The sequence below is a fragment of the Eufriesea mexicana genome, unplaced genomic scaffold (assembly GCF_001483705.2).
Source record: "Eufriesea mexicana isolate 0111107269 unplaced genomic scaffold, ASM148370v2 scaffold2087, whole genome shotgun sequence".
NCBI lineage: Eukaryota > Metazoa > Arthropoda > Insecta > Hymenoptera > Apidae > Eufriesea > Eufriesea mexicana.
In genome coordinates, this window is record NW_016910162.1 from 1,130,015 (window position 1) to 1,149,398 (window position 19,384).

General features: G+C 29.5%; 2 protein-coding genes across 2 annotated transcripts in view; one reads left to right on the forward strand and one right to left on the reverse strand.

Moving 5' to 3' along the window:
* The first annotated feature begins 841 nt into the window (after positions 1-841).
* On the forward strand, positions 842-5,396 carry LOC108549537 (uncharacterized). Its single transcript, XM_017902955.1, has 3 exons — positions 842-1,244; positions 2,715-2,873; positions 5,140-5,396. The coding sequence occupies exons 1-3, from the start codon at positions 1,184-1,186 to the stop codon at positions 5,379-5,381; spliced, it is 462 nt and encodes a 153-aa protein (XP_017758444.1). The 5' UTR covers positions 842-1,183; the 3' UTR covers positions 5,382-5,396.
* Positions 5,397-9,676: 4,280 nt separating this feature from the next.
* spz3 (Spaetzle domain-containing protein 3) overlaps positions 9,677-19,384 on the reverse strand; it is a 28,349-nt gene continuing 18,641 nt past the window's right edge. The window contains exons 4-7 of the mRNA XM_017902929.1: positions 11,023-11,147; positions 10,401-10,688; positions 9,934-10,059; positions 9,677-9,869 (exon numbers count right to left, since the gene is read on the reverse strand). Of these exons, the coding sequence (XP_017758418.1) occupies positions 9,677-9,869; positions 9,934-10,059; positions 10,401-10,688; positions 11,023-11,147 (732 nt within the window). The remainder of the gene's footprint in view (positions 9,870-9,933; positions 10,060-10,400; positions 10,689-11,022; positions 11,148-19,384) is intronic.

A 19,384-nucleotide genomic window follows, 5' to 3' on the forward strand; every position in this document is an offset into this window, starting at 1 on the left:
AAAGGGAAGATGATGACGTCGATTGACCGGAAAAGGCTGTTGACTTTCAAGCCAGAAATTAAATGGCTTTATGAATGAACAGGGAGACAGTCCACTCGATCTAACCTTTGTATCGATGATGGTAAGTCCTAACTAATACCTGTATGGAATCATGTATGTATAGATACACACATATCTACATATAGACGCATCTGGGTGAAGAGGAGGGGTCAAATGCTCGAGTCAATTCGGTAATGTCTCGCGGGGTTAAACGGTCTCCTGACCCCTGACAAGTCTTTCTTAACGAGTCGGCAAGCTCACTTTGCAATCCTGTCGTTAGACATCTGTAACCAATTCGATTCCATAAAACCCACTTCACAAGCTTCTCTTCAGTTAGATCAGGTGTCGATATCTGGAATCATTACAACAATCCTGTTTGACTACAAACTTGAAAATTTCATTAAAAATTCAGCTAAATATCACATACTTGCCACAATTACCAATCAGCGACTATGAATAATTATTGTACCTCATAGGACAATTTTACCGCTTGAAATGTTTCAGGGGATCTTCAGCTCCCTGATCTAATTTGTCAAGGTTTTCGCGAAATCAATCTGACAATCTCCAAGTTCCAAACAATTCTGTATATTCCAGTTTCCAACGTAAACCTCAAAAGACCCCGGAGAGCGTTTAACGGGTCCGTAATTGTCCTAATGAGTCCAATGAGGGCCCCGAGCAATGCTGTTTTCTCTTCCCTTCCATCCCTCCACCCCGAACCATAATTACTGTTTCGCCTGTTGTGTTCTGTTAAAAGACTCCTTTGGTTGTTTGCTCTTGACTCCTACTTCCTCGCGATTGCATGGTCTACGGAGGGGTTACAGGGTTATTACGTACGATACGTTATTGGACTGGACCACGTTAGCCGCGTGCCCTGAGAAGCGAGGAGAGCCACGCTGAAGAAGGGAGGGAGCACGAGGGAGAAGGAGACACCGCGTGTGTTCTCGGCGAAAAGGGGGTGTTGCCTCTTCAGTAACGTAGTGAACACGTTCCGTGACGCTACCAGTTCCTTTCTGTCTATTTCTGGACCCACATGGTATAGCCTTTGACGTATTAAACGCCCGTATCACTCTTGCGATCGGTGTCAAGTAACGATCGATTTGATTGAATCGGAAAGCACTCAGAGATCTTAAAGTGGCTGATCATCATGTCCTCTGGATTAACTTTTGTACTGGTCATCTGCGGTCTGGTTGTTCTCGCGCAATCAGGTGAGTTGATTAGCGGAATCTGGAAAAAATATATTTATTACTATCTTATATTAGATAATTAATTAATAATTAATAATACTATGATTAATTAATTAATTTGCAACATGGTTTAATGTAATTCATGTTGTTACTTAAAACAATAGTAATTTTGAGAGAATAGAAAGTGTATAAGTAGATTGTGAACTGGAGAACTTTTATGTTTGTTATTTTAGGGAAACAAATTGACTAATAAATTGTATGAAAAGTTAGAAATATTTGTAAATGTAAATTGTAGATTGGGAAAAAGGAAAATATATAATATAGAAAATAGAGAATAACAAGGAAAAGAGAATAAAGTGAGTAATAAATGGAAAACAAATAACTTCATTCTTTTAAACAATTAGAATAATTAAATGTACTAAAGAAATTTCACTTATTTATTAATGTAAATTTAAAAAAATAATTTCGAGATGAAAATGATATATTAACGTTAAATAACATTGTGATAATGACTTACTTTTGGTCAATAGTTGAAATATGCACAACTATTGTGATAGAACAGTTACATCATTTGGTCATTCACAATTACGTTCGAACATTACCATATCTGTTCTTTCATTTGTTCTACTTACGACTTTAATTATTGTTTTTGTTTACTTGTTACGTAATGACCCATTGTTATCGTCTTATCAGATGTATTAGATAATCTATCGTTGTTGCTTATATATCGTCCATTGTTTGTTTTTACTACGATGTTACAGTAACGTAAAATTATACGTTAAGTTAGTTAGCATAATCGCATAAGGCATCGGTATGAAACAGAACAAGTAAAATCGTATTAATTTACATTATAATTATACATTACAGTTATTTCTACAGAATTTTTAAAGACGTCATGTACATTACTTCGTTTTACATTTTATCAAGCATGAAATAATGTAAAACAATGTAATGAAGAATAAGGCAATGAAATGATTAATGCATGCGTGCATTCATAAATATCGATGATATAATACATGTTATATTAAAGCTCCGTTCTTACCTATTTCGTCACTTATTACACTACAAAGAGAAATGAGTAATCGTTGGAGCATTCAAAAATATTCCTAAAGAATGTTTCCCAGTATTTTACTCTAAAGTAGCATTTAATGAAATGTTATGTAATAATATTAATGAATCACGCGTGAAATCATTTTCTACGAATTTATTTATAATTGTGAAAAGATAAATAGTAATGAATCTAAATATAATAGAACTTTTCTTTATCTTAATGAAAATTACTATTGTTTTATACTAACAGTACCGATATTACCTGTTAGCACTAATATAATACTATAGTACAAAAGTACAATAATATAGTGTTATAAAGTACTATACTATAGTATTATACTATAACAATACTATAATAAAATATACTATATCAATAATATTATATTACAATATATATTACAATATTTAATATATTTACTAATAATTAATAATAATTGATAGGACTAGCTTTAAGATGTTGGGATTGTGTTTCTAACACCAGCAACATGTGTCGTGACCCACTGAACATCACAGAGCATCAGAAGATGTTTCACACAAAAACTTGCGAGGCTGTATCCTATGAAATGTCGAAACAAATATGCCGAAAAATTGTGAAAAGAGGTAAATGATTTAATTATTACCTATACTATAAATAACACGAAAGATACAAAATAATTCTCCATATAGATTTGGAATAATAGAATGTTGTATTTATCTATCTCATACTTCTTAACAAATTAAATATTTTTTATAATTTTAAAATTCCTTTAGCACTTTCACATTTGTATACATATAAATACACACTTCTGCTTTGATTTTATAGTATTTGTATATGAACATTTCCCATTGTGAGATGATTTAGGATCATAGATAATTAATTCCATATAATAGCTAAGTACTGAAATTTTAACTTACTTTTCCATTTTGTCTATATGTTTAATTTGTACATTTGCAAGAAACAGTATTTAACAGATATTTCAATCAGAGCAATTAATTTTCCTACAAAATGGAGTCTTAATGATATAAAAATAAATTCTATTAATAATTCGAACTAACGAAAATAAAATTTCTAAATTTCTAACATTATTCTCATTATAATATAATAGTCATGCAGTAATTATTACCTCATATACGAAAAAAGAAAATTTTTATAGCCAAATCTAATATCTACTTGTAAATGTAGTTCGTACATAATGGTCCACAAAATTGTATGAAATGTCAAATTGAATGTCAAATTAAATCCTGAAAATTTGTATTCAAATTAGAAGTATAAATTAAATATAATATTAATACAAATTAAAATTACTTTACCCACATATTTATACAAATATGATTTAGTAACATTTTAAGACTTCCTGCACAGTCATAAGCATGGTGATATATTACTCAATTAGGCGTGATGTTCTCACATGAGATGACGTATTAAAGCATTGCGTGGAATTAGAGAATAGCACAATCCAATGATCATCGTCTCCAAGTTGATCGCTACGATATACCTTGTTGCACTAATGAGTCATGGCACGTGCTCTTACACCATAATTGCGATAATTGCATGTGAGCAAGGTCAAAACCGCACCCGCCTCAAAGAAAAATCACTCGCTGTCGTGGAATCATGAATATTGAGGTTAATCCTATTAACGTGACTGGAATCCTAGGATTAATGACGTCCCCGCGTGTATGATAACCGGGAGATTAACAAAATTTGCATAACTCTAAAAATTATGCTCCTGTATTGCAAAAGCAGTACGTTTACTCGCATAACCAACATAATCAACGTTATATAACAATATTTTGAAGACAAACGTTCTTTGTTACCTAAAAAAGAAAAAAAAAAAAAAACACAATATACCTCATATAATAAATAATAATTACTTAAATCTAGAAATTTACAAGAGTTTCTTCTACTCTTTCCAAAAATTTTAGGTTATTTTATAATAATATTCATAAATAAAAACAATTCTTTTAATTGTATTTTAGAACACAGTAGTAATGAATTTCAGACATTTTGCAAAGAAATTCAAGTTTATTCGAATATGCGATGCTGTAATTACTTCCGGAGATTCTTAGTACACTTTGAATCACGCGCGTTACACAACCTGTTGCACTAGATCGTTCAAACAATAGTTCATTCTAACATAAACACGGAGGGAAGCATCGCGCATAGCGTAGTCGATTGTATACACGTGAGCCGGAAATTATGCATATATGCATTTATGTCTGTTTTATGCGTATTCTGCACGTAATCTAGTACATAAATATTGCAAACCTGACAATAATTTATTTTAATGTCACGTTGTGATCGGAAGTTAATAATTTCGTGATTTTATACTACCACAGAACGGATCTATCAATATAGTTCAGTGCGACGTGAATGACATTTAGACGATAAAATGCAGAAAGGCTATCCACACATATCTGCACACGATCTATTTTATTGAGTTTGGATTATATTTCTATTTAACCAGGAACTAAACCCTTTATATTGTTTATTTAATCCAGAAAAGATTTTCTATAATATGTAAGGAATTGTGGTTAGTTTTGTGTTTAAGGTTACATATGCATATATTTACATACTTTAGTTATTTCTTTTTGATTTTTACAGGTATAATGAACGAATACTCTTTCATTTTTCGATGAATATAAATATCGTAATAATTAAATAAATGATAGATCCTGTATCTCATGAAAGCCTGTAGTATATTTGTAATTCATCCAATAATGGAACATGTTGAATATATGTTTGGAACAATTATTAAACATTTCTAGTTCCATTTTAAAAATTATTCATCTTTATTTAATATTGAATAGTTAAATACAATATTTTAAACTTACCCTCCTAATGAATTATATAATTAGAATTCGAATAAAAAAATGTCTTTTCTTGCAGAAAATGGAGAGCGAGTAGTGATTCGTCAATGTTCAACCCCGAATGTCGACGAAGCAGATATTGTTGACGGTCCTTGCAGCGCTACGACAACTGCAGGTCAAAGTATAATCGAATCCTGTCATATTTGTAGCACTGACCTCTGCAATTCCGCTATGGGTGCATCGATTACGCAACCGCTTTTCATCGCCGCGTTGGCCACTATTGGTTATCGTTCACTTCAAACGAAATATAATGCCGTTTAATATAACGAGTTTCTAACATATAAATGAAAATTTTTATTCTCAACTAACGATCATTTGAAGAAACCATTTTAAATAATTCTAAATTCAAACGTGATTAGTATTTCGTAAGTAAATTAATAAAGAAATAAAATTTGTTTTAATAATTTGTTTACGAAATACTCGTCAGGAAAGTGATAAAGAAATAAAATTTATTTTATCATTTCCTCTTGCTATCTTGGAAAGTTATCAATTAGTAGTTAATAAAGTTGCTGCTCTATAAGCGTAAGACAGTTTCAGATCTTATTAACGATCTTAATAAACGGTGTCATATTAAAATGGTTCTACGTGATCGTGACAAGTTCGTTAACGTTTTATAGTTAGGCATACCTCGTTAGTCGTGTATTAAGTAGAACGCCTAGACATATATTACAGTAGTTGCGTCACTGTGCTAAAAACTTTACTTAAACTAAACGTTTGTTTAACAGACTACAATATTTTCGTAAAAATTTATTCGAAATAATGCGACACTTTTGTACAATGTATATATATACATATATATAGATTTAACACGTATGACGTGATTGTACAATAAAGAATTATTAATTCGACTTACTTTGTAATTACGAAAAATTACAGCCTGTTGCAACTACGTTTTCATCACGTCACGATTAGTACAATTTTTTGATCAACTAATTAAAATACACTTCATATTACATGCACATATTTAGATAAATTTCTTCTTTCGTTTTAATGCAATTTTTTGGTTTAAGGTTTATCGTTATTTGATTTCTTAATCTCACATTATTTGTAATTTTTTTTTTATTACAATATTAATTTAAGAAAAAAAAACAAGTGAAAAAAGTAGCTTATCAGTATCCGTCCAATGTATAGGATAATACAAAATTTTTCTTTCATTGCGCGCCTAGCGAATGTTTGATTAAATTTTAAATTAGCATTTTGTTATAATTTGTTAAAATTCTATTACCTTATTAGATTTGTAGGTTAAATCACGCTTTTCGTTGTGCATAAATTTGTTTTCGTTGTTGACTTTTTATCTTACTATTAGGATAACTCATAATTGTTTCATCTCATGTAATCTATACAAAATCATTGAATCTATTGTACATCATAATTTAATTTTGTTTTTCATCCAAATCTTCACATGTACATTTATTATGTATATATTAGGAAGCATCTTCATTAACTTACACATATTTCGATAGTTTCAAAAAGCACCTAAAAAATTATATCTTTAGTAGTGTTTTATTTTAACCTCTTAGAAAAAAATAGCAAATCGTGCATTATAACGATTTATGTTATAAAAATAAAAGTGTTGTTTGATAAAAAGAAAATTACATTTTCATTCCTGTGAATATCGAAATGTCGTAATGCAAGAGCAAACTAACCTGACTTATATGTAAATACTTCCTACAAACTACGTATCATCGAAGATTTGCAATAGAAACAATGTCTTCAATTATTTATTTATTTACAAGATATCAAGGTAAGCATAAAATTTTTCAATAATAATAAAATAACTAACTTTTATCATCGAATAATATAAAATTATAACAAACTCTTAACGTTTATCTATTTGATCTAAATAAGTAACGAGATATTTTCTATCAGCTAATTGATATTATATTGATAAATATGATTAATAATACACACATGTCAAATTTCTGCTTTTATTGAGATGCAAGGATACAAAATACCGACAATTTTCATAAAAAGTAAATAGGTTTTACACTTCTTACTGATATTGTTCGTACCAACTATTATGCAAAAGTAACTAGTAAGAGGGGGGTACTTACTTAATTTCTTAAATTTTCATTAAATTTTAATTAACAATTTTGGATAAAACAATTATATATTAGCTACGTTGCTACAAAGGTAATAATTAAAATGTACTATTATTATAAATTATTATGACGATTAATGTAATAGTAATAAAAATTATAGTAATTAATTATATTTTCAATACTAATAAACAATAAAGGTGGGATCAAATTTGCAGGTATGTCAGTATACAAAATCACTCATCAAATGCATTTATTTTTTATTGCTTTATTTAATCATGTAAATAATTTTTCTTTTCTCTTTTTCTGTTTACATATTTGTTAAATGATTAAAATCGATATTCTATTGCCCTAACTATTACATAAAAGAGAGAAAATTAATTAGATTTTCCTTTATGCTTTAGACATTTTACAAAACAGATTTAATTATTCGCCCGACGAAATATTGAAGAATGATTAAAATTTATTTTTTATATTTACAAACTTCAAGCTGTCTGATTATAGAAATATGGATACGTATGTTTCCGAATTTCATTCGCTAAAATTTATGTATATTACTTAATAAATATTTTTCATTTCAATATTTATATTTTATGTAATTGCATTTATATAGTAGCATTTACATGGTATAAAAATTGTAAATGGTTGCATAAATTTAGTTACGATAACATTTAATTTAAATTTTAAATTAATGCTAAAAGTATACTATTAAACAGGAGAAAGAAAAAAAACAATGGTATACGAATACAAATTTAACTGCTTAAAAGATAACGATATCAATTATTGAAATAATATTTCCTCAATCGTTACAAGTAGATTAAAACAACAGATATACATTCTACTTAAATGATCACGTGTGTTTACATATTTTCTTACAATCAAACTAAAGAAAGAAAAATAATGTCAACAGATAAGTATGGAGGACGATATGCGAAGGTTACGCAGCAGAAAAGCCTCTTTTCATTCGTAATTAATTATTTCGTCTATCGTATAAAAAAATATACCAAAGGTTCCTTAAAACGAGTTTTTCCAGTTTTTCATATTCAAAGAGTTCGGTATCTTGGTATACCAAAATTTAAATTCTGCTTTAAATTCATTCAAGGGCGTCAAATATCGTACAAGAGAAGGTCATAGCAGCATTATCGCTCTCAAGCAAATTTTGTTTGATAAATTACAGCGAAAAAAAAAGGCGATTCTAAATTCAATAGTTTACACGAATGAATATTATCTACAAAAATATTGAGCGTTACAGTTTTGATTACTAATATATAAAACGTATAACTCTATAATCACCTTAACAAAATGACGTAAGTTAAAATCCTTATTATTATAATTATCTTATTCTGGTACCTTTATCCTTATTCTTATTACTATTCTATCAGATAATGTTGTTTATTATTATCACAATGGTTTTCTAAACATTATTATATTGTTTAATAATGTTCATAATGCAATGAAATATGAAGAAACATAATTGTATAAATGTTATAATAATCGTTTTGTGATAATAGTATACAAAATTTATTTAAAATTCACAAAGAATTTAAATAAACAGCATTGATAAAAATACAAAGAAATAAACATCTTTTAATTGAGAAAACATATGTTTGTTAAACATATCGCCAAACCAGAACGAGGTATTATTAATGTATTATTCACTACACATATATATAATTCAGATAATCAAGAAATAATTTTTTATATATTTATTTCAAAACTCTTTATAAGTTTAAATTGAAACTGTAAATAATATGCATATAAATATCGATTTGCTTATTTTCGTATTCAACTCATAGAAGTTGTATGCTTGAAATTTCTTGCTATCTTTTCCTTATTAATTAATTACTTATATTTTATGCTATACTATATGCTATTGAGAACAATTGAATTATTAAAAGATTATTAAATTAATAATAATTTCATTAAATTATCCAGCAAAGGTCATCATTGATACAATATTCGATATCCCATATAATCGGTAATTATCGTTTTGATGACAGATAACTGATAATATAATGTATTTTTTTGTTGACGTACACTATAAGGAAATATTGAAAATACTAGTAATAATATGTATTCTAATTTTTAAACTATTTTATTTTCTTATTTAATTATTAATAGTCCATGCTAAAGAAGAAATATTCTTGAGTAAAAAGGGAATAATGGACATTCCTCCAATACTAACTCTAATAATATATTCATAAATAAGGAGGATTTCAGGGACAGAATATATATCGTTATTGGCTAAAATAAGAATCTTAACTAAAAGAAAAATGGCGAAAATGTATTCTACTGAAATTGTGTTGTTATGAGTTGCTTAAATCAAAAAAGTAACAGCTCCTTACAGTAAAATTCAATTTTCTTTCACACAAACGCTACACGAATTGAAACGCAGGAGCGATCCATGATTTAAAGGAAGTTTCAATCTATGTACGACATTCCAGTTTTCTTCATGACTGCAATCGAATTTTAGATTCAACTACAACGTCCTAAGAAACTCGCTTCTGAGAACTCATTTCAATTTCGATTGTTCGGTGAGGAAAATTTATTAGCAATTGGATCGCATCTACAGACGCAGCAAGAAGGAAAGAGGAACCAGTCCATGAAGATACCTTTGCAATCGTTATCGGGATCGTATGCGAGTAATCTGTGCCATTTGTACTTTTGTTCACAACCACAGTCTCCGGTACAGCGGTTTGTCTGGGTTTTTCTGAAAAAGGAAACTTTTTAAAGCAAAGTTCTGACTTTATATAAAACCATGCATGAAAACTTACGAGCAAACTTCTTGGTGAATGGCCTGCTCGAAGTGCTGCGTGTTTACAATGGCACGAATTTTGCCAGCACTGTTACTGGCCCAATAAGGAGTTACAATTTCCACTTTAGATTCACATGCATCGATCCTGGAACGTGTTAATATTAAAAAATTTGTTTTTTTATAATAATTTTTAATCCTATCAATAATCTTATTATTACAATACAATACAATATTAATGTATTGTCAAATCAATTTGGAAAAGACCGAAAATCTATCTTGATTGCACATTTTTTACTTGTTTTTGTGAGTTCAATAAACTCAAAAGATTTTTTGTAATATCTCTTTTTTATTTACTCTCATAAAAAAAAATATATCGATAAAGAAGAAGAATGTAAACAATTTGAAGTATTGTTCAACTGAAAGTGACAGTGATTTTTAACAAAAGGATTATAAATTATAAATTCATCGAATTTTTAAAGAATGTACCTTCCACTATCATTCCGATTCTTTCCGGGAGATTGTCTGGGATTCCTGGTTTTTCTGACATTAGCAAAGAATGAGTCACCATTAGCCTCGATTTCCGGATCCAATTCGTCGCGAAAACTGGGTCCACCATCGGGAATATCGTGTTTCGTAGCTTCTCTACTTTTTCTTCTTCTACGTGTTCGATGACCGGGTTCCCTTGGTGCTCCATATCCTGAACTCATTTCAAAGTCGCCATACATTCTCTTCATCAACGCCTTATTTTCGTCAATAAAACGTTCTATTCGTTCTCTGAAAATATTTTACTACCTTAGTTTTATTATCCTACAAACATTATACTCAAAATTCTTTATTGTTAAAGATATACTGTATTAAAGAAATATGATTACATAGAGAACCTAACATCGGTTTTCTTCGTGATAATATTCAAAATATAGAACAGCTGATGCTAATATAAATAAGTGAATATTATTATTAATAATATAATAGTAGGTAAAACCTCTGTTTTGGCTCATAATAGAAGTTTGATAAATACAATAATTAAAAATTGGTAAATATTAAGTAAAAAATTGGTAAATATTAAATTAATTGCATAAAATATTGTCACACTTGTTACAAATATTACATTGGGTATGTATTTCCGGCGGTGGGACAGAACAGCTGGTGAAATTTTTTAATGCACGGTACACCACGTACCAAATCTCCCCTCAATTCAACACCCAAAGCAACAGAGAGTGCAGTCCAAAGAATCTGAAACAAGAATATAATGTAACTTAAATTTTATATTATGATTTATAATCTATAAACAGTAAATCCTGTTACTTTTTCCTTATAAAGCTATTATTATTAATTTGTAAATTACCAATTTTCTTTACCTCATTTATTATTATTTTCGTTTCCATGTAAATCATTAAATTTCGTGGATTTCAACAATAAATTTACTTAACTAAAACAGGAATATTCATAATACAGTACAGTTTCAATAATTATCATAATGTAAATATAATATAATATAAATATGTGAATATATTTAAATATAATAGGAAAGCTATATTATAATAAACAAATAATAAATATCGCAATAAATACATGGCTCGAGAGACCGTTTTAAAAAATTATATAAATACTATGACACTATAGTGCAAGGTTTAGTATCGAAGTAAGGTAACAACAATATGCCAAGGAATTTCGAATAAAGTATATAAAATACAACGATACGAACATTCTTGTAATAAGAAAATAGAAATTCATGATAAGAGTAGAGAAATATCGAAAATTTACGATATATATGTGTAATTCACTGATGAAGGTTAAACATTTCAAATGGAAAATCACAGAATTGTGGAAATACGTGGCAGGCAGGACAGAATCACCAATAAAACGATCGACATCGGACAACCACGCCTTGTATGAGTCGAAGGTGTATTCGACCATTTCGTACATCTGCATTGTACATGGGAGTAAATGACCCTTTGGTTATTTATATTTGTTCAAGGTTCATATGAAACAATGAACACATAGGTACATATGTATCGATGGAACGATGCCTGCAATCAGAAAAGTTCATTCACATGTATACAATAACTGTGCGATAACAGAATTGATTTGAAATAGATACATTTCTTCCCTGGTTAACAGCACAGACACTTATCCCCACCACTTTCTGGAACTGCTTCGACAGAGAAAAAGAGTGAGAGAAAGAGGGAAACAGCGTTTGTATTATCTCTTACGCATCATCGGTAATATCTCTGCAAGCAATGAGTCGTAAAGATGGAAAGAATAAAAATTCTATACTTTATATCTCATAATTACGAGAATGTCATAATCGAATTATTGAAATTTCTGCACTGAAAACATGACTAAACAAACATGTCTACATTTTAACGAATCTGAATCGGTTAAGAAAAGGAATCTAAGACCTTTCTCTCTGACTCATACAGGCTTATTTATCACTCTTGTCTTCGATACAGTTAAAAAACGAACGAATCAAAGGAAGATAGTTGGAAATTCCCACAACTGTTACCTCTATTGTTAATAGGCGTGACGCAGTTTAGAACGTACAAGAGATTAATATATAGTCGATGGAAACAACATAGCGATTTAATAGTCATAAAAATCAGTCAAGCATTGCGCTTAGATGTTTCGTGAGTCGAACTCCAGGCGTCACCACTTTATCCTTTCTCCCCTCCACAGTCTATTCCCAATAATTCACCGTAGTACCACGAGAGCACTGAATCGTTGCAATATTAAGATCTCATAAATACATCTATATTGCAGGATACAGTTTCAGTCCTCGTCCAATCGCTGGTCAGTGCGAATATTATCGACGCAATGTAAATGTTATCGACAAAGCATTTTAAGGATCGTCGAATGCAATAAACCCCACTTTATTTCATCTTTGAACGAATATCGTAAGGATTTAAACTGTGTGGTGAAAGTGGGAGTGACTGAACAATCCAGAAACTCAACGATAGTTAATAACTCAAAGTCACCCAGGTTTTAAAAATAATTTGCCATTTTTTACATGATGCAGAAATATTGTACGGTAGTTTTAAATATCGATTCACCAATGTCTTTCGTATATTACGAGATTCGAGATGTCTCTATATGACGTTTATGATTTACGACTCTAGGTGGAACTGCATGAATTGGTATTATCGCTTAATATTTTAATTTATGATTTCACTATATTTATCGTATTAAATTACTGTCACAATTATTTGTTCCAGAATGGTTTTGTTATTTTATTGGAACATTCTATTGGAATATTATCATCAATGATATGTTGCACACATACACGTGCAGTAAAGAGTCTGTCCTCGAATATTTTTATTTTTATTTTATCTTCCTGCTTGATTAAAATTGTTACAGTTCTTAAAATAACTAAAATTGTTCAATTTTAATTTCAAACAATTTCAAATTTAATTGTTCGATAATTCTTAGATATAGAGACACATTAAGCTATATTCAACTGTAATATAGGAACTGTAATTATCTCTAGATTATTAAGCTGCAGTTATAAAATAATTTAAACAAAATTAAAATTGTTTTAGAGATTACCAGCAATACCTGCCTATCTCTATTACATTTTTAGAAAATTGCTTTGAAATTGAATAAACAACATATTACATTTCTATCTTTCATACTCAAAATTCAATTACAACCAAATTCAATTTTTGTTTTAATTAATTGCATTTGAATTTTCGATATAATATATAACATTTGATATCTAATACTTATAAAATTTTGTATATAGATATAGACTATTATATATTACTTTGATACCATTAATATGAGGATATTAACTTCAAAAATTTGTTCTCAAATATAAATTCTTCAAATAATTTAATAAGCATCAAACTCGTAATAAATTTATTAAACTTGTGTTATAAACAAGTTCTTATATTATAAATAAAATGTATTAAACGGTCAATTGCTGTTTATTAATCTATCATTAATTTATTTATAGTATACGAAATGTGTATCGTTTTTATACACTATACATCATTTGCAGCCTGTATGGTATGTAGCCTTCGCGTCCTCGTACTAAATTTCTTCTATGTACAATTAGAATAATAAAGCTGTATGTAAAATATACTTTGGTAATGTCGTCTGAACACCTACGATCAGCCGCAAGGACGTTTCCATCGAGAAAACAATTGTGCCGTGGCAAGGTAAATGTGGTGGACAACGCTTGGCTTGAAATAACACAATTGGAATATATAGTATTAAATATAAGAAGGTAAACGTCTTATGTGAGTAGAATTTTTTATTTTCACATATGTTATTTGGATTATAAAACATTCATATATTCTGCTTAAGAAGTGTTCCAGGCTCGTAAGCTGAACACATTATTTTTACAGTGACATACATCGTGCAATGAATATGCATCAGCCTTTCTTCCTCCCTCTTTTATTCGTTCCAAGTATAATATTATGATAATATAGTACTTCTAACAGTACACCTAATTAAGGAGAGAAGCGTATAAATATTCTGCAAGGATGGCATAAGTTAAATTACTTTTTGGTAACAAGTTGACAGAAATCCATTAACAAAGATTTTACAAAAGAAACCTGCTTCGAATTACATACTTTTTATTATGTAATTCAATTCTCTGTTACGTAAAACTTTTTTCATTTAAATTTAATTTTCTTTTTATCTTATACACAGTACGTATTTAACAATTAATAAGCAATATATCCATAAGAAATTAATAAATATTGTGCAGTAAGAATATACAGTAATTATATTCGTTATACTTGTTATACAGACAGTTTTATTATTATTATTTCTTAATAATTAGGCAATTAGTATGTACACGAATGTTAATTTCACATATATAGTAAAAATACAGTTAATACCATAACAGAATGAAAGCAGTGGAAACAAGATATAGAAGTAGCATACTTGTCAAAGCTATTTATGTGAAATCGTGTACGATGTAATTAAATTTTTTAAACAAATTGTGCTTTACAAAAAAAACATAAAGGTAGAAAATAAATTTTTCTGTATTATCTATTAACAATTTGTATTGTAACATCGATGGTAATTATACAAGATATTCCAAAGTTAATGTACTTATCAGCAAATTTCTCAAATAATTTAAACATCCTTTCTTTTTTCATAATTTTATAATGATTTCATAATTGACAAAATTATTTAAAAATTATAAAAAATAGGAAAGTTAAAACTTCTGTATACATCATTAGAAAGAAAAATTTAAGAAGAAAATTGTTGAGCATAAATGCGTATGTAATATATTATTTACCTAATTGGTGCAGACAAATTGATTCGTATCTCTCTATCTGATTTATTGCTAGGTCAAATAGGAGAGAAATCGTGAATAAAAAGGTGTGTTATTTCCTATGAAAATAAATCAGATATAAATCAGAAGACACTTTTTAAAAAATGATAATAAAGATATCAATCTTGCAGGGAGCTGTCAGGAAATGCACCTTCTTAAATTAGCCAGACGGACCATTCGAGATAGGACCCAGCTTTCACCTGTGAGAGGTGACTCATGAGATTTTTTCCAGAATTGCATGACCAGGAAACACGAGGCTACATCCATAATGACGTGGACTCTCCTTCTTACCATCTCATAACTGATTTGTTAACATCAGTGAAGTATTAGTTCAATTTAACTAAGGATATATGAATTTCAAAAAACCAATAAACAACTTTCCTGTATATTATGTAGGAAGAAGTAAGCCTATCCAGAAGTATAAATTTTAAGGAAACTTAACTCCTTATTAGAAGTCCTAATGTATTACATCTTAAAAATTGTTACCTACTATATATGTTCACAAACTAGATGCAGCATGCTCTCAAGCTATAATCCCTTATCAGAGACATTGAATTCACTGTCGAATAACAGTGTATTATATAGTTAAATAACAGTAATAATTTTAATTTACATGCAGCTTTTACAAATATTTTGTAATGGATAAGAACAGTTCTAAAGTATATTGAAGGAAATGATAAACATAATTTCAATTTACAATATTAATGTTTCAATTAATAGATAGAACTAGAATAAATAAAGTTAGACAAGTATAACTGATCCACTGTTATCTCTATATTATAATGATATAACTAGTCAGTATATTGTTATTAACTTTAAAACACTGTTATTCAATGAATAACTTAATTGTTACATGAAGATCAACATAATAATGTTGTGCTTTATTTTTCAGTGCCTCTTGCTCAATTATGTATATGTAAATACTACAACAATGGTACTGCAAGTAGTATAGTAAAGCAAAATGTATACATTGTAGAACTAGTAGGAAGACCCCTAACAGAAACAGGAATCAGGCTGATCATGGAGTAACAAGACAACCCTTTTCACAATTGTTATAAATATGGTGAACATGAATTTTTATTTTTGGCTGAAAATATAGTAATTGTGCTTAAAAGGGTAATCTACACGGATTTTTAATGATTTCTGGATAGGTAAAATTCGACATTTTGAATAGCTTTTTTCTATGCATATTTTGAGCTATTTACAAAATCCTATAGTTACTATTATATACGGTGTTTCAAAATTCACGCAAGATTTGAATATTACGCCATTTGTGCGGTGAAGTGTTGCCAAGGAAAAAAAAGACAGCGTGACAGCTGACAGGCCAGGGTTATTAAAAATAAAGCGCTACACAACACGTCTTTATTGTTGAGCGATATTTACAATTTTTAATTAAAAACCTGAGTTTTCTGCCAAAATTACTTCTTGCGTGAATTTTAGAACACCCAATATTAAATTCGACAAATAACGTAACAAGTAAAACGATATAATATATCACACATGTGCCAAATGGCCTTGATTTACATGTATAGAACATGTGATAAAACATTATAATGTTTTATGTACCCAGTGGAAATAAATAAAACAACTGTTTATAAAATTTTACATATTTTAAATAAACTTTTCTTCTCCCCATATTATAAATATTATTAAATAATATCCTGCACCAAAAAGTTGAGTGTAAAGTAAGTATAGTAAAAATTTAGATATGGGTCAAAATTGACCCGGTGTCGGCACGCCGCGACGATCCTCCACGGTCGGCTATTCGAGGGAGTGATGGGAGTAGTGAAGTAAGGGTGGGGATCTCGAGCTGGAGCGGCTACTAGCGTGTATATTAGTGAAGTATCAGTATGGGTCACGAAAGACCCCGTTACCGTTCAGCGAGTGATCGTACTCCGAGGGTTAATCAAACACATTGCATTAGGAAAAATTCTCACAGATGAATGTGTTTATTAAATTTGGTGTTTTCTTATTTATAATAAGGATTATCTATATAAGGTATTTGATTAAGACATATAAGGTACCTTTTTCACTATTGCAGTAATGCTCGGCTAAATTTACATGGACTAGCCCTACTCTTCTCCCACTCAGTGACTTGAAATCAACAAAATCTAACAGAGTTGAAAATGGTAGAGAATGACATTCTGGAATAAAGTGAACACACAATAAAAGAAACATTTCATTTTACCTTTAATATCGTTACTAAAATCCTTTTGATTAAAACAAGTCCAAACAGCACATAAATCAGTCTATTTTGTTGTGCTATTACTTATCATTTTCAGAACTTCAACGATGCATTGGTACCACTTTTACAAACGTAAAAGTAAATAACATAAAAATAAAAAAAAATAAAATTAAATAAAATTTTTATGAATTTTAACAGCGAACTACTTGATCGATTCTTCAGTCTTAATTACTGCCTCAGTAGGTATTCTCCCAGTGCCATCTCGCGGCGCTGTTTGCAGCTTTCCGCAGTCAGTCTCCAGTTAAACACAAAGTGCACGCGAACGTGGTTCCTTTAACGTTTTCCCATTTCTGCTAACAGACTTAATTATAACGTGAACTCTGTGAACGCCTGTCAGATGCATTTCTCTCAATCAGAAGATAATTGATCTGATAACGATGCAAAGTGTACCATAAATTAACATGAATGTCGCCACTCATTTCTCATCTGAACTAATATAAATTTTCCATGAACACGTGTACCTTTGCGGTCAGCGTTTCGAATGTACGTTATTATACAATCGCTGATTCGTACCGGAAGTTGGGTCTGTTAACAATTATCGTCCTACACTCGCGTCTCCATTGAACTGTCGGTAGGCGTCATTCAGTAACTCGAGGCACTCCGTAGCATTCGTATGCACGAGAAAAGTATAAGCAACGTGGTGCATTGCCCGCCAGAAATGAATCATACCGCGTGTCCACGCGAGCGAATTGCAATCTCTCGCGTGAATTGAATTTAAAAATTCACTTGCACGTGATAGGCGAACGGATAAAATAGCGTTTCTGGAACATAATGATTTATTACTCTACTGTCTTGATCTACTCGCATTATGTATACATGTACAGGTTATTAAATTAATAGTTAGGTTAGAGAACAATTTTGAATACAATGTATCCAAAGAGTGGCTATGTAAATTGAGTAACTGATTGGAAAGGTATTACATATGACATTAGAGTTTATTATTTTATTTATTAATTTATATTTACCAAAGCTATATTGATATGATAATATATTTATGAATTTCCATAACTTTTTGTGAAAATTCATTTTTACTATTTTTCAATATTTTTTAACATTAACATTTTTAATATTTATTAATATTGTTACTTTTAAATATAGGTTGTTACAAAAATAAAATCTATAATTTTGAAGTTATAATACTTAATAATAAAAAGTACCTGATATCAATATTAATAACTGTACAATAATTGGTAATAACTGTGTAATAACTAAATATAACTATAAGGGAACTTACAAGTCCAATAAATCGAAAATAGAAAAAAATATCGATTTTATGTAGTTTTGGACAAACTTCAATTTTTTCATCATAAATTTATTACTAACAATTATTTAAATTATAAACGATATAAAGGAACGTTAAATTATTATTGTAATGTGCTGTCGATCTGTAATGCATAATAAACAGAATTACATTAGATTTTTATTCGAATATTTCATTACCTTATACCTCAAAACAGTTTTTATCACGTTACTGGTCTAAATCACAGCTGTATCTTAATGAACGTGTAGTAATGAAAACAGAAGAATCGCATGTAATCTGAAAATCACGAGTTGATTGCGTAAAGACAGTTATAAAATTAAACGAGTTACTTGTAAGTAAGACACTGATTTTATAGCGTACCATATTGAAAGATACTCAATTACTTAAAGTGTCATAAATCTTTTGAAAAATTAGCAAATTAAAAAATTTCACCATATAAAACTGCTCTATTTAATAAAAGAATTTTTCCCCAATTTTAAGAAGCAAATGCAGTAGCAAATAATCGTTGAGAAAATAGAATATTACAGTGGAATGTCGTACCTATCTATAATAGAAGTTCATTGGTCATCCCCGCCACCTATGATCGTTCACTCGAATAATAGAAGCTCATTTATTGACTGATAAGTGAGATTCGATCGGTAAGAGAGCAATCAATCAAACATTAAAATTTCGTTCCA

Coding starts and splice junctions, on each gene's coding strand:
- LOC108549537 (XM_017902955.1), top strand. CDS start 1,184: ATGTCCTCTGGATTAACTTTTGTACTGGTCATCTGCGGTCTGGTTGTT. Junction 1,245..2,714: donor GGTTGTTCTCGCGCAATCAG/GTGAGTTGATTA, acceptor AATAATTGATAG/GACTAGCTTTAAGATGTTGG. Junction 2,874..5,139: donor CCGAAAAATTGTGAAAAGAG/GTAAATGATTTA, acceptor CTTTTCTTGCAG/AAAATGGAGAGCGAGTAGTG.